This window comes from Xylocopa sonorina, chromosome 15 (assembly GCF_050948175.1).
Source record: "Xylocopa sonorina isolate GNS202 chromosome 15, iyXylSono1_principal, whole genome shotgun sequence".
NCBI classification, from domain to species: domain Eukaryota; kingdom Metazoa; phylum Arthropoda; class Insecta; order Hymenoptera; family Apidae; genus Xylocopa; species Xylocopa sonorina.
The window spans coordinates 3,354,816-3,370,979 of NC_135207.1; the positions used below are offsets into that span (position 1 = coordinate 3,354,816).

General features: G+C 34.6%; 1 protein-coding gene across 1 annotated transcript; it reads left to right on the forward strand.

Moving 5' to 3' along the window:
• The first annotated feature begins 4,073 nt into the window (after positions 1-4,073).
• On the forward strand, positions 4,074-14,521 carry LOC143430768 (uncharacterized). The gene is made up of 28 exons (XM_076907184.1): positions 4,074-4,260; positions 5,500-5,556; positions 5,731-5,829; positions 6,042-6,082; positions 6,177-6,242; positions 6,374-6,487; positions 6,648-6,786; positions 6,876-7,000; positions 7,354-7,560; positions 7,682-7,780; positions 7,850-7,958; positions 8,393-8,580; positions 8,853-9,069; positions 9,315-9,403; positions 9,682-9,843; positions 9,933-10,094; positions 10,303-10,500; positions 10,614-10,758; positions 10,832-11,092; positions 11,367-11,500; positions 11,629-11,898; positions 12,141-12,356; positions 12,701-12,790; positions 12,902-13,283; positions 13,401-13,619; positions 13,731-13,903; positions 14,026-14,247; positions 14,352-14,521. The coding sequence occupies exons 1-28, from the start codon at positions 4,074-4,076 to the stop codon at positions 14,496-14,498; spliced, it is 4,518 nt and encodes a 1,505-aa protein (XP_076763299.1). The 3' UTR covers positions 14,499-14,521.
• The last annotated feature ends 1,643 nt before the right edge of the window (positions 14,522-16,164 follow it).

Genomic DNA, 16,164 nt, shown 5'->3' on the forward strand with positions numbered 1-16,164 from the left:
AGTTACATGTACTATGAAAATATATTTTTGATATTTCGACTTCAGAAGGATATTTAACATTGCTTATGTCAATAAAAGTTATATATTGCGAATTTAAGAAAATGGTAACGAAAGATTTGCTAATGCAAAATAATATAACTGTGAAAATTTACACCACTTTAGTGTTATTATTACAGAATAGTTATTCATAATTATTATAGATTAATTAGTAATTATGAGTAACTATTATAGAATAGTAGAGCTATAATTGAAAACTGATGAGACTAAAGTAATGATACAGCAGTCCTTTTGTATAAATGCAATATTTAATTATACTAATCTAGCATTTCAAAATGGTCCAACAAAAATTATAATTCCATAACATTGAACCTGGCATTCTGGAAAATCATAATATTTTTAACTACATTTCATTATTATTGCAGAAAATATTATTACATTACACAAATAAAAGTTATATAGATAGATTTTATATTCTTCAGTTATTTTAGTTTCTCATTTTAGCAAATTAAAGTGAGTGACCTTAATATTCAATAAGAGATACAAGAAATTTTCTAATCCATAGTTAACAAATCTGAAGTGGAATTGCTTAAAAGTTCTATTCAATTTTGATTGAATTGATAAGAAGATACAACCTCGACGATCAATCGTGCAAGATTGCAAAAAGGACGCTGAACAATATTGCACTGACCCAGTTATACTATTAGAAATAGCAACAACTCTGATTTATAGTTAGGTTACATCGAGCCAAGTTCTTGTATCATTGCGCCTATTACGGTTAACGCTTTGTAAAGTAAGTCGCGCTCCGGGAATGCGGCCAAAATAATGATTGCCATTTAATAAACTTGTTAAGTCGAAACGACGCATATCTTTAGAGACGATAGCATCGTAGTAACGCTGTTTGATAAAACCGGAAAGCTTGAAAATTATCGTCCCACCATTTTACCGTACCAACGCTTTCATTTTTCTCGTTCGAGCTTGCTTCTCGTTATTTTCTGCTAATCGTTCTTACAGTTGAGAGAAAAAAGACATCTCAAAAGGAGATTGGACAATGTAGAAATCCAAATGAGAAATATACAGGAGCTTTTGGTATCTTTTGATGTGTCTCGCTTAACAAGGACAGGATTTTTAACTCACTTCTTTTTTTGTGGATAGGATGTAAACGAGAATGTATTTTAATTGTAATAAAAAAGTCACATTAAGTTTATCTGTAAAGCTATAGAATTCGTCGACAGGATTGTTGAATTTTAGATTGTTATTTAATTTATTTAAATATATATATATATATATATATATATATATATATATATTTCAATTGTTATATTATTATACAAAATTAAAATATATTATTATATAAACTATATATAAATTATTATATATTTAAATAAATTATTTATGTTATTTTAAGATTGTCATAAATTTTAGATTGAATTTTAGAAATCAGAACTTGTCATAAATTTTGTAAAAATTGTCATAAATTGTAGACTGAATTTTAGAAATCAGAACTTTGCTAACATATCCAATGCAATATCGAGAAATTCTCTTCAAGAAGAACTTAATAGAAAATTGAAAATAATTAGTGAAAAGTTGGGAATAAATACAGACGAATTAAATGGCAAATTAGAAAGTTACTGAAGAAGAATAAATCTGCAATGAAACCAAGGAGTTGCAAAATTACAATAATGCTTCGCTAGCTCTAAAGTTATTTCTGGATTTCAATGAATTAATTTGATTCAATTTCATTAAGTCGATAAAATCAGTATTACATTATGTCTGTTGATGTCGCTAAAAAATATCACAAAAATTAAATCGCACAAATTACAAGAAACCAATTAGACGGTAAACAAATTTTTTTGCAACTACTGTTCTCGAAGTTTTTTTCAAATCATTTGTCTAATCGTATTTCCATGGATAGAGAAGATATGCATTTAGATGGCCTGTTTTACGCGGAACATCTTATATGGTAATTAACTCTTAACGAACGTGACACAAAGTAATACAGTAGCTTCTCGTACGGTTCTGTCCTAAGTTGGTTACAATTCTGCGATCTATAAGTACTAAAAAATAAAGAGTAAGTAGGTTTTGCTAAAAATTGCTACACAAGAAAATCTACGATAATTTCTGATGAAGTCATACCATTAACTTCTAACTTGAATCCGATCGATCAACTTTTTATTATAAGTCTAAGACATATTCTCCATCTGTAACGCAATGCAAAGATTATTGATGCGCAAGGACACGTGTCGAACATCGTTTGTTCTCTATAAAACGTTTTATAATTATCATTTTGAAAATATATTTTACAATATATTATTCCATTATTTATTATGTTTGTTCCATTAATATATTAATATATTTTACACTATATTTTTCCATTACGGAAAGAGTAACAAACAAATATGTTGCGTTTCGAATAATTTTATTATTTCACGTTGGAATGTAATTAAAATATGCAATGCTTACAAAAACGGTTACAAAGGTGATCGTTTGCGAATCTCGTAGCTATGTATGGAACAATTAGAAGATAAAATTGAAAGCGTGTTTAGCAGAAGTAAATGAATGGTGTGCGTACTCAATCGTGGTAATAAAAGACACATGCAGTTTCTTGGTAAAGGGTAATGACCCGTCTATTTCGTAAAACAGTTCCATATAACACGAAACAGATACACAACGAGAAAGAAAAGACTTTATATACGTTGATCTTCTCTATCTTCTACTTTCTTCTTCGATCTTTGATACTCTTTACTGTAAACATTACTAAACATAAAAATCACAAAGAAATTTGTACTAGAAAAAATAAATGAAGTCACTTCATGTGACTTGTATAATTTTCAAAAGAAGAAATATTCATCGAAACAAGAACGAATACGAGTATACAAATGTAATAATCGTTAGAGATTGTAAGAGAACTCTTTCACCCTTGCGCATTGCCAAAAATGCGATCAGAAAGCGAGTGTAATTCGTATTCGAACAAGAACGAGTACGAGTACACAAATGTAATAATCGTTAGAGATTGTAAGAGAACCCTTTCACCCTTGCGCATTGCCAAAAATGCGACGAGAAAGCGAGTGTAATTCGTTAACGATGGAACTTATACAAAAAAAAAAAAATAAAAACTTCGCATGACTTGTACAATTATCAAAAGAAGAAAACTCTTTCATCGAGCGATCAGAATAGGAACGAATACGAATGCACAAATGTAATAATTGTTAGAAATTGTAAGAGAACCCTTTCATCCTTGCGCATTGCCAAAAATGCGACGAGAAAGCAAGTGTAATTCGTTATCGACGAAACTTGTGCCAAAAAAGATAAATAAAAACTTCGCGTGACTTGTATAATTATTAAAAGAAGAAAACTCTTTCATCGAGCGATCAGAATAGGAACGAATACGAATACACAAATGTAATAATTGTTTTAACGAATGCAACTCGTCACCCTCGACAATAAAACCCTTTCACCCTCGCGCATTGCCACAAATGCAATGAAAAAGCGAGTATAATTCGTTATTAACGAAACTTTTACCAAAAAAATAAATAAAAACCTCGCATGACTTGTAATAATTGTTCTAACGAATGTAACTCGCCACCCTCGACAACAAAACCCTTTCACCCTCACGCATTGCCACAAATGCAATGAAAAAGCGAGTATAATTCGTTATTAACGAAACTTTTACCAAAAAAACAAAATAAAAACTTCGCATGACTTGTAATAATTGTTCTAACGAATGTAACTCGCCACCCTCGACAACAAAACCCTTTCACCCCTCGCGCGTTGCCACGAATGCGATCAGAAGGCGAGTGCAATTCGTTATCGACGAATGAGGAAAACAGATTGAAGAAAAGGGATCTCGAAGGGAAGGGATGATGGGACGAAAAGAGGAGAGATCGAACGAAGGCAGTGGGAGGACCGCATGCAGATAGTAAAACGGAGGATGATGACCTCCCTTGAGTGTAACAAGACATCCGCTAAATAGATGACACGCCAGTTGTCGTAGGTCTAGTTGTCCTCAGCTTCAGGCGAAGGCAAGTTGCCTCTAGGATCACACTTATCGGCTGTCCACGATCAGAGTCTCTCTTATGGGGCCGAAGGCCCGTCAGCTGGCCGCGGCGTTCGTCCTGGTTCAGCTCCTTCTGCTCCCGGCTGACTCCGTCAGGACGAAACTTAGGAAACAACGCTCGAAGCCGCTGCAAGCCCAACAATCCGCGAACAGTGACTACGATTACGACTACTACGACGGCTACGACGAATACGAGGACAGAAATGGTAAATATAATTTTATATTAATATTCTCATTCGTTTTTATGGGAAATATCACAGTTTTTTTTTTTTGTAATGTAGAGATAGAGTTCGCCAGAATGAATTTAAATTCATTTTTTTGTTAATATTTCAATTCGTTTTTATGGTCCTTGGAAATGTAGAACAGTAGATGCATTCGATTGGTACCTTTCGTTCTTTACCTTTCAAGTTATTAATAATTTATGGTGTCATTTTGTATATGAAGTGACAGAAACTAAAATTTGGCTACAAGCAGAGAAGAAAATCCAAACTTTGTAGAGGTAGCGTTCGCGGGAATGAATTTAAATTCATTTTTCTATTAATATTTCAATTCGTTTTTAAGATTCTTGGAAATGTAGAGTAGTAGATGCATTCGATTGGTATCTTTCATTCTTTGCCTTTTAAGTTTTTAATAGTTATTTTGTATATGAATTAACAGAAACTATAATATATAGTTCGAATAAATTTTCATAATGTTTAAATCATTATCCGGTATAACTTTCATCGTTACAAGGTACAATTTGTTGCATTAGTTACCGTGTAATTGAAGGAAGCATTTATAACAGCGCTAGGTTTTATAACACCGGAAGCTTTGGCTTGGATGCTTATTTTAGCGCTTCGCGTGATCCAATTAATCAATTGCGTTAATTGATAAAAATGAACAATTAAACATTTTTACTGCAGTCCATCAAGCGACACGCATCTTAATGTTTGCCAGTAGTTACCTTCTTAAATATTATAGTATAACAAATCTATTAAAACGCTTATAATCTACGTAGACGTTTGAAGATTAATTAGTTCAATATTAAAATTATAGACAAGCAGTACGAAACTGTACATGTTCAGTATTGTACAATAATAAAATTTGTAAATTTATACCTTTCAATAATGATAAATTAATTTCAATGAAATAACTTAAATATGGAAATTGATTACAAGAAGTTATTACATTGTAACGTTGTATTATTTTGAAAAAAGCAGACAGTATTATTTAGTATACATTTGACACGTTTACAGGTCGTTAAATTATTCTTAAACAATATTTTATAATTGAGAAATATCTGTTGCAGATAATACGAGGTAAACGTACCATAACTCAGCGGCATCCATCAAAGGAAATCGTGAAATCTCGTCAACGACTAAGAATATATTAATAATATTCCATTTATATTTTACTAAACATTCTATTGCATTTACATTGATATTATTTTATTTATGTGTGTTTAGAAACCGTGACTTCAACCCCGCAACCGTCATCCGTCACTACTGACTCCAATACTGCAAGTACGTGCACAAATGTACAATGCACACACTTTTGTAAAATCATAGTAACTTACAGACAGAATAATAAATGAAAAATATTTTAACGTCAAAAAATAGAGCATTATAAAATTAAGAAAAGCGCTAATATTAAATGACATATTAATAATGGTTATTTCTATGTTGTCATATTGAAAGGCAGGGGTGCATCACCAATAGAAGGATCGCAATCTTTCTACAGACCATCATTGCCTACGGATGTACCAATATCAACGACAATCCAGTCTCTCGATGAAGGTATTTAATATTTTCTTACATAATTTAACCGATGAATTATGCATTGATACGACAATAGAATGATGGATCCTAAAAGTCATACAAAATATTAATATAATTATATATAAAAGTTATAAAAAATATTATGTACCACGTGCTTCTAATATATCAATGCGATAATAAAATATAAATTGAATAATTATATTTTTATGTTTTAAACGGTACAATAAAAGTGCCAGATGGACTACAAACAACACCAGAAAGAAGTAATGCTGTAAGTGTTTAACGTAAAATTCCAATTAAATATACATATGCATAAAAACTTACAGATACGTATAAAAATAAGTATAATTTGCTTACGTTGCTAGTCGCCAACAGAAATCGTACCTGGTGAAAGTAACATGATAAGTGCGGTTGCTGTTCCTGGGCCCAGGGTAAATATTCTTACGAAAATACGATATAATATTTTAATAATATAATTAATAACATTAATAGATGGTATAAGCACATCTCCTACTAAAATCGCTTCTAACTAAATTAAATACGTACGATTTTCACAAATAAGGGTGAACCTGGTCGGCCAGGAGACATAGGTCGTCCAGGCGATGCTGGATTTCCAGGGCAGCCTGGATCTCCTGGGATTCCAGGACCACCAGGACCTCCAGGTCCCGTGCCAGATGTGAGCAATCATTAATACTCTTAAAATAACTAATTTAATTTAACTTAACCCTCTATGAACCCGTGTAACTTTCACATGGCAATTTTTATTCAAAAATGTAGACTATATTAAGAAAAAGAAATCATATGCTTTATTTGTTAATAAATTATTGTACGAATAGGTGTCATTGTACTATCAACAATTGGCTTCGTCTCAAGCAAGTCAAGATAAAGGTCCAACAGGAGCAGCAGCACCGTTGTACGGCCCTGATGCTTATCTACAAACCCTTTTAGGTCCCGTTGGTCCACGTGGTGTTCCAGGTAATTTCTCTTTTACTCTCTGGTAACAGTTCTTTAATCGTATTAATAATTGTTGTACAGTTTGTTGATACATTTTGAATTTATCGCAGGACCACCTGGTCCACCAGGTCCACAAGGTTTCCAAGGAGTACGAGGAGAGCCTGGAGAACCTGGGGCTCCTGGTCCACCAGGTGCTCCAGGCCCACGAGGATTACCTGGGTTAACTGGCAAAGATGTATGTAACAGTTAATGGTTTTTAAGAGTATCAAGCGCTTCGATATCGCAACTTTAACTTAATATACATTCTTCTTTTTTTTATTTTACTGTATGTAAGCGAAAAGAAAGAATTTCAGGGTTTCAGAGTCTACATGTTCGACAGATATTACACAATTGCTTTATGGTGTTCGTAATTGGCAAAAAAAGAGAACATTCAGAATGTTCGATGCATTTGATTAATTTCAATTATTTATTTTATTAATTTAATTTACGACTATTTTAGAGCAGCTGTTAATCGCTATCGAAATTGTGATACTAAGTAAAGTTACTTAATATAATATAATTAATAAGTTCTCGTTACTCTCTAATTAGGGTAACACTGGTGAAGATGGTGAACCTGGTCCACCAGGATCATCCGGTCCGGCTGGTCCAAGAGGTCTTCCTGGAATGCCTGGTCTCCCTGGAGTGAAGGGACACCGTGGTTTTCCAGGATTAGACGGCGCGAAAGGGGAACAAGGTGTAACCGGTGAAAAAGGATCGATGGGTGCACCTGGACCGATGGGTCCTGTTGGTTCTATAGTAAGTTTCGAACACATTGTTGTGCGTTGATATTACTGTAAACAAAACTAATTTTTTCAATTATAATTAAGCAATATATTCAATGTGAATGATTCAATGTCGATATTTATTGATTATATAGGGTCCTGCTGGTCCACGAGGTGAAAGGGGCAGAGAGGGACCGCCAGGACCACCAGGAGTCAGAGGAGTGGATGGATTTCCTGGACTTCCTGGATTAGCTGTAAATAAAATATCAAAAGAATATAAGAATCGATGGTATACTATATAGCAACTTGTATAATTATTGTAGGGCGCTATAGGTAAACCAGGACCCCCTGGTTTTCCTGGTAGTCCAGGTATAAAAGGAGATCAAGGAACTCAAGGACCAAAGGGAAGTCAAGGCATACAAGGCCCTCGAGGTATTTTTATACACTTAGTTGTTGCTATTTGTTTATTACCGTGCGTATTAAATGTCACATGCCTATTCTACGCGATATCGAAAATATTGCTTCGTTCAAATTATTATACATATAAACTTAGTACTCGAATTGTTTAGAAATTTCGAAATAATTACTTGACTTTCTTTATCAGCTAGTTTCACAGCATTCTTTCCTTTTTATGAAAACGTGAAGCTCCAGTTAAGGTACTTTGAAAAAATAGAAACTATTATGTAAGGCGATTTAACTAAGAACAGTAGCATTTAATTATTATGAACTTTCTCGAGGAAATGAATGAAATGAATACAAAAAAGTCATTTTATTTTCTTATTTTACAATTTAGACAACTTCTCTGTTATTTTTTAAATACTATTATACATATTCTATAAGGTACTTTATTTTATTCTTGCGTCAAGGTGAAACTGGTCGTCCTGGACAACCTGGTGAGTCAGGGCCACAGGGACCTCAAGGAAAAGACGGAATACCTGGTGAAAAAGGAAGTACAGGGGCACCTGGTTTAATTGGTATTCCTGGATTTCCGGGAGCTCGCGGTCAACCTGGAATACCTGGCAATCCTGGTACACCAGGTGCAAAGGGAATGGCTGTAAATATCGATTTTACATACACTTAAAATTTCACAATTTCAACACTTTAAGAATCTGTTATGTTCTCAGATTTACCTACATTATTCTGTTGCTAAAAGCACAACGACCAAACCTTTCCAAAAATTCTATCAACCAGAGAACACTACAATTTTAATAAAACCGACCTGAGTAGATTTTTAGAAATAGAATTAGTAAAATTTAGCGACAAGCCAAGGTGAAAATATTTCTTTATTGCATCGCATGCCACGAAAAAAGTGTTACACTGTTAAAGGGACTTCCTGGTGAGAGGGGATTTAAAGGCGACAGCGGTACCAAGGGCGATGCAGGAACTCCAGGACCACGTGGTTTACCTGGTCCTCCCGGGAATGAAGGAAAACGTGGTAAAAGAGGCATGCGTGGTCCTAGTGGTGTACCTGGGCCAACTGGAGAACGTGGAACACCAGGTGCACCTGGTCTTCCAGGACTAGATGGACCTATGGGGCCCAAAGGTATGTCGTCAGAATTAAGGCAGTTTGTTGTAATTATCATTGGAACTTTCAGAGATATTGTTTGTTTCCGTAAGTTATTCATAACTTGTCAAATTTGAAAATTATCTTCAAATAAAATAATTAAAATAGTCAAAGAGAAACCTTATAGTTCTGTATAAGTAGTTTTAGCAGCTTCGAATCAGTCGAAAATATTCGAGTCAGTCCAAATAAATGGATCACTTTGAATACAATACTATTATTATTAGGTCAGCCAGGAGATCGTGGACCAATAGGACCAATCGGACCAAAAGGAAGTATAGGAGATCCTGGTCGTCCAGGACCAGCAGGATTACAGGTATTTATTAACATAAATATATTTATTAGTAGAAGAGACAAAGTATGATAACATAAATACGAAAATACCACTAATAGAATTTATTTGAATTCAGTAAATATTAATGAACATAAAATACTTTCTATGTTCAATAGTTTACATATAATATAACGTCCATCGCATTTCTGTGAATCAATTAAAATAATCTTTCTTCTTTTATATCTTATTTCCATCACATTCTATTCATATTTTGTGTTTCTAATTTTATATAAGAGAAAATTTAACGTACAATGTTACAGGGTGTACGTGGATTAATGGGTCGACCTGGTGCTCCTGGAAAACCAGGTAACCCAGGGGAACGAGGAATTCAAGGTGCTGATGGAAAACCCGGCGAAGAAGGTCCAGCTGGATTACCAGGTTTGCCTGGCCCATTGGGTCCTCCAGGAGAGAAAGGATTTCCGGTATTAATAACATTTGCATTTTTTCGACTCTTTTACTTAATTGAACTTTCAAGTAAATCATTTTTTATCGAGAATGCGTTTGATGAAAGGGTGAATCAGGTAAAGCGGGTGAACCAGGAAATCCAGGACCACCTGGTCCCAGAGGTGATACAGGCAAAGAAGGAGCACCAGGGCCACAAGGTTCGCCTGGTCCATCAGGAACAAATGGTGAACGTGGACAACCGGGACCTGCAGGTCCTAGAGGTTTCCAGGTACGTTTAAAATATTTAACACGTTTAATTAATAAATATAGTAAAAATATATATAACAAATATAATAAATATAATAAAAATAATTAAGGTACGTTTAATTAACAATAAATTTGAAAATAGTTATTATTTGGAACGCAAGACGAGTTGTAAAGAAAATTCATTTAATACAGCAAAAGTGTAATTTTATTACATAATTTGATGTAATTAGGGTTTTCCAGGTGCAACTGGTAACCCTGGGACTTCAGGAAAAGACGGGGAACCAGGTGTTCAAGGGCCACCTGGCCCATCAGGAATGCCAGGAAACAGAGGTGAACGTGGATTTCCTGGTGAAAGAGGCGCACCCGGTGGACCAGGATTAACAGGACCAAGAGGAGAGCCAGGAACACAAGGATTAGATGGACCACAAGTAAATATATTTCGGATCACGTGTATGCTGCATATATTTTTTATAACTTATTTATATGGAAATTGATTTCAGACAAGCTTTCTATTATTAAATGAATATTATATGTAACATAGGGACCGCCTGGACAAAAAGGGGATAGAGGAATTTCAGGACCACCTGGACTGTTGGGATTGCCTGGCTTACGAGGAGTTTCAGGAGAACCTGGTTCAAAAGGAGAGAGAGGATCGACTGGATCACCTGGCCCTGAAGGACCTCCAGGTTACATGTTAAAACATGTAATATTTATTATCTTAAAATTTTGATATTTTTAACGTTGAAACTTCGTTTCCAGGACGAGCTGGAGAACGTGGACCGCAAGGTCAAATTGGACCGCCAGGGCCGCCAGGTGAACCAGCAGAACGAGGGGATCCTGGATTACCTGGACCCACGGGAGAAGTTGGTGCTCCTGGTAATCCAGGGGAAAGAGGACCTCAGGGACTGCAAGGATTGCAAGGCTTTCCAGGACCTCAGGGACTGATTGGTTTGCCAGGATTAAAGGGTGATCGTGGTTATCCAGGTTTAAAAGGAGACCAAGGAAATCCTGGTCCATCTGGTAATTAAATGATTAATATCCAGGAAAAGACAAAAACTTTGTTCATCTGGAATATTTGTTATTTATGATAATATAAATGATTAAATTGAACTGTTTTATTTAACGATAAGACTTTTACTGGCGATAGTGCTTCGATCTTCAAATAACATAAAAAGTATTTAGATCGCGTTATACACGTTTTCGTATCATGAAACATTTTTTCACATTATTATAAATAATGGAGATATTCAAGATGTATAATGATGTACGATATCATCACAGATTTTAAATGTAGGTACCCCTGGTGAACCTGGACCACAAGGTTTAATTGGATTGACGGGAGCTAAAGGAATGAGAGGTGAACCAGGTGCTAGAGGAGAACCTGGTATTGTGGGATCTCCAGGAATACCTGGAGCAATTGGAGTGACAGTACGTTTCTTCTTAAAATTAACGAATGCAACTTGAATTGTTATAAATACTGGAGCATATTTCTTTTATGAAATAAAACATTTAATATTAATTCAGTATTCCACGTTTATGATTTACGATTCTTTTAGGGTCCACCAGGTGCGACAGGATCGCCAGGTCCACCTGGATTACCAGGTACTAAAGGTGACACTGGAGAAGCAGGACGACCTGGTAATCCTGGGCCAATAGGAAATCCTGGTTTACCAGGTGTGGATGGAAACAAAGGTGATAGTGGTTCTCAAGGACCACCAGGTATAGCTGGACCTCAGGGTCCTCAAGGTTCTCCTGGTGAAAGAGGGGTGCCTGGTTTACCAGGACCCTCGGGACCAGTAGGTGCTAGAGGAATACGAGGTGCCCCCGTGAGTCTTATCAATATCGTTTAGATTGTAAAACTTAAATTTAGTTGGTTAATTAATTATATCAGATTATGAAATCAAATCTAGCTGTAGACATATATAAGGTGTACACTGAATTTTAGCGATTTGGTACGCCATGTGATAATAATACAAGTTCAGAGAACTTGAGAATTGGGCGAGAACCGACTGCTGATCTAAACTTATATTTTTAGAATTTTATCTGATCAATTTATATGATACGACAGGGTGAATCTGGTGTAGCTGGAAAACCAGGACCAGAAGGTCCACCTGGGCCTCCAGGACAAATTGGACCAATTGGACATCCTGGACCTCCAGGTGAAGTTGGAGCAGAGGGACCTACTGGTAAACCTGGACCACCTGGAATATCTGGACGTCCCGGAGATAAAGGACCACCTGGGATAGCTGGACAAACGGGGTTGCCAGGACCTCCAGGTTCACCTGTAAGATACTACTATTTTGTACACTTTTTGTGCTTCATGTACCTTGCAATATTAAGAATTAATACATAGATTGTTCAGCCATTCCTAGAAGAAATTTTAGTAGGTGACTTTAAAAATTATAATAAGGCAATAATAACATTATGTTTGGGACTTTGTATTCTTTGAGAACAACTTCGCAATAAGCCATCATTTAGGATTTTTCCAATTGCACTGTCTTATGAACTTACTAGTAGTGTACGCAATTTTGATTTTATGCAAGATTCTTAATCTTTCACTGTTCTCAACAAAGAAGGATCTAATCTAAAAGCAAATAATGATACAAATATGAATACTTTTGTCGTTAGGGGCCAACTGGTAATACAGGTGCAACAGGACCAGCTGGAGAAAGAGGACCAAAAGGAGAAACAGGACCACAAGGAGTAGAAGGACAGCAAGTTAGTTTTATTATTCATGTCACATGTGATAATAATTCTGACAGCTATACAAATTATTTTTGCTTACTTTTATAATATTTTTATAAATAAAATACACTAATACTGTTGTAGGGACCTAGAGGAAAGCCCGGACCTATGGGCTTAGAAGGTGTAAAAGGTGAACGTGGGGAAGAAGGTCAGAAAGGCACAAAGGGTCATCGAGGATTTACTGGTTTACAAGGTTTACCTGGAGTCATTGGGCCACCAGGAGAAAAGGGAATACCTGGATTTCCTGGACCACCTGGGAAAGATGGGGAACCAGGATCCAAAGGTATTCCTGGACGTGATGGTAATCCTGGCCCAATTGGATTAACTGGAAATCCAGGACCAAAAGGTCCTCCTGGTGATGAAGGTCATTATGGACCACCAGGACCACCCGGTCCTCCAGGTCCCCCGGGTCCACCAGGTGAACTTGGACTAGGATATGACGTTGCCTCTTTGGCTGCTCTTCTAGGTGGTTATATATTATAATTTTTTCTTGTCACGCATGCAAACTGTTTTGCAAATGATAACGAGTAGAAAAAGGTATAATAGTTAATAATATAAAATTAATATTTATTGTGATAACTAGGACAAGGGCAAACTAAAGGGCCAGATCCGTTATTTAATGATGAACCAACCAGAATGTTCAGTCAGGATATGACTGAAGAAGAAAGGCAAGAACTTGTTTTGAAAGCATATAAGCAATTAAAATCATCGTTCCAAAAACTTATAAAGCCAAATGGTGAAAAAAATTCACCAGCCAAAACTTGCAAGGACCTTTTCGCTGCTTATCCAGATAAGGTTTCTGGTTAGTTTAAAACTAAATAAAATAATCTTCAACATTAAAATTAAAATTCTATGTGGTAAATTGTATTAATTTAAAAATATTAATTTATGTAAAAATATTTTGCTATCTTAGGAGAATATTGGGTTGATCCTAATGAAGCTGATCCCAGAGATGCAATCCTAGTATACTGTGATGCTAAAAAACATGCAACTTGTTTGTTACCAAATCCTGTGCGTTCAGCAGAAATTACGTTTATCACTGATCAACCAGAACTGTTGTTAAGTGAAATGGAAGATGGAATGAAGGTAATGTGTTTTATTATATTTACCATTGGCTTATTACACTTATAATAATGTAAATTTTCAACATGCAATGAATCATCACACGTATTAACATACATATATATTTTACTATATACAATATATAGATTACATATAAAGCAGACAGCAATCAAATTGGTTTCCTGCAATTACTATCAAAGCATGCGTATCAAAATATAACATATCACTGCAAAAATAGCATTGCGTACTTTGATTCTGAACGAAAGACATATAGAAAAGGTATAAAACTTTTAACATGGAATGATGTTGAATTAACACCACGTGGAAATCAACGCCTAAGATATGAGATGATACTAGATGAATGTAGGGTAAGTGTTAAATAGTTCGAAGTACAATGTTGTGAATCCAAAATCTTTTAAAATCAAAATATTATAATATAAAATGTATGTATTTACATTATTGTTTTTTGCAGTCACGTACTGAAGAATGGGGTAAGACAATTGTTTCATATGAAACTGATAAACCTATAAGATTGCCTATAGTAGATGTGGCTGTACGAGACATTGGAAAACCTAATCAAAGCTTTTACGTTGAAATTGGTCCTGTTTGTTACGAATAATAAAATTAAATTCCTTAAATACATCTAAATAATACTACATAATTCAAGTGTCTTGTTTGTTTTTTTCTTCATCATTTTCATATACATGCGCAGATCACATTGTATGCGTTTACACATACAATTAACTTATATAAATTGAATTTTTATTGATTTATATGTTTTATGTGAATCATTTTAATTATGTGAATTTCTTATTTTCTCCTAAATTGCATTGGATAAAAAATCATCACAAATATCATTTTTTCTTTACAATGAATATAAAGAATATAATAAATATATTTCTAAATTTTTTAATAACACTTTTAGATAATTCTACGTTATTTAAGCTACGTTAGGTACAAAAATATACACATAAAAAAATCTAATTCATTAGGAAAGTAGTTTCTAATTGCATGTGGAGAAAGCGAGCAAAGTAATTGAAGCAAAAATGGGAATACGTTTTCTCTACAACCTACATAGAAACAATCTTCCTTTTATAATAATTTTTTATGCCTACAAATTATTATATTTATATCGCAGTGTATAAAACAAGCGAATACTTAGCTCTCAATAATACGATAATAAACAATGTAAATAATATCAAAAATGTAATAATGAACAAAATCACGGGAACTTACGGATCTATTTATTTATCTATTTATCTTTCCTAAAACTAAATAATACAATTCGTGATTCTGTGTTAATTATTAGATACCACGTGCGAATAATAATAATAATATTAAGATAATAGAATCTACATCGACATTATCAAGGAAGATATCCATTAACGTAAATATTTAATTCTTCACTTACCTTGTTTTGAAACAATATATATTTATTACTTACCGTCAAATTATATAAAACTGATCACGTACGACTAGACGCGAAATATAAATTTAGGAATGGTTCATCCTTGTCCCATTGTATGTATTCCATTCATGCATATATTTATAGATACACACACATTCCACAGGTGATATGGTAGGGGAAAGAAGCGCGAATTGGCGACTGAAAGAAGTCAACGGCGTTCAGTGACTGAGCTTCAGTCACGTTTCTCATGGCGTATGTGTAACAGTTTATGTGCTCCATGTGCAAAGTGTCGCATTTTATTATGCGATTCTACGACATAAATCAAACAAATATTAACTATCACGTTTTACATAAAATTTGTTACTCGCGTATATAAATAATTGAAAAACGTGTTTCGATTTCCCATTACAACACGAATGATTGTACTAAAGAAAGTGTAAGTAGTTCTGTGAATATCGATCGGCAAATTGATAGAACTGCACCATGTTTTTCTACAATCTCTGGAACAATACACAACGTGAAAGAGGTTAATTTCATTTGATGATGCATCGTGCAATATAATAATGCAATACGTGTAATGTACAAACGTGAGCATAATTCTGGCCTTACTCGTTTCATTGGCATAAACACGTGACGTACTCGCCCAATAGGAGATGGTTCTATCTATGTTCGTATGCGATATTGTCAGTTTCTGACTGGAGTCTGTTCCTGGTAGGTGTTTGTGTTAGTGAGGCCAGGAAGGCCAGAATCACTACTTGCGTTCGTACTATTCGACTCGTCACTTTCATATTAGCGATATCATAAAATATAAAAGTTGCCACTTGTTTTGTGTAACAATTAGATATGGAAAATAAAAGAGAAATTAGTTAAAATCAAT

Bases quoted from the DNA above. Each gene is read 5' to 3' on its own strand.
- LOC143430768 (XM_076907184.1), top strand. From the start codon at position 4,074: ATGGGGCCGAAGGCCCGTCAGCTGGCCGCGGCGTTCGTCCTGGTTCAG. The intron at 6,083-6,176 runs GTAAGTGTTTAA...TTACGTTGCTAG, and splicing joins CACCAGAAAGAAGTAATGCT to TCGCCAACAGAAATCGTACC. The intron at 11,899-12,140 runs GTGAGTCTTATC...ATGATACGACAG, and splicing joins GAGGAATACGAGGTGCCCCC to GGTGAATCTGGTGTAGCTGG.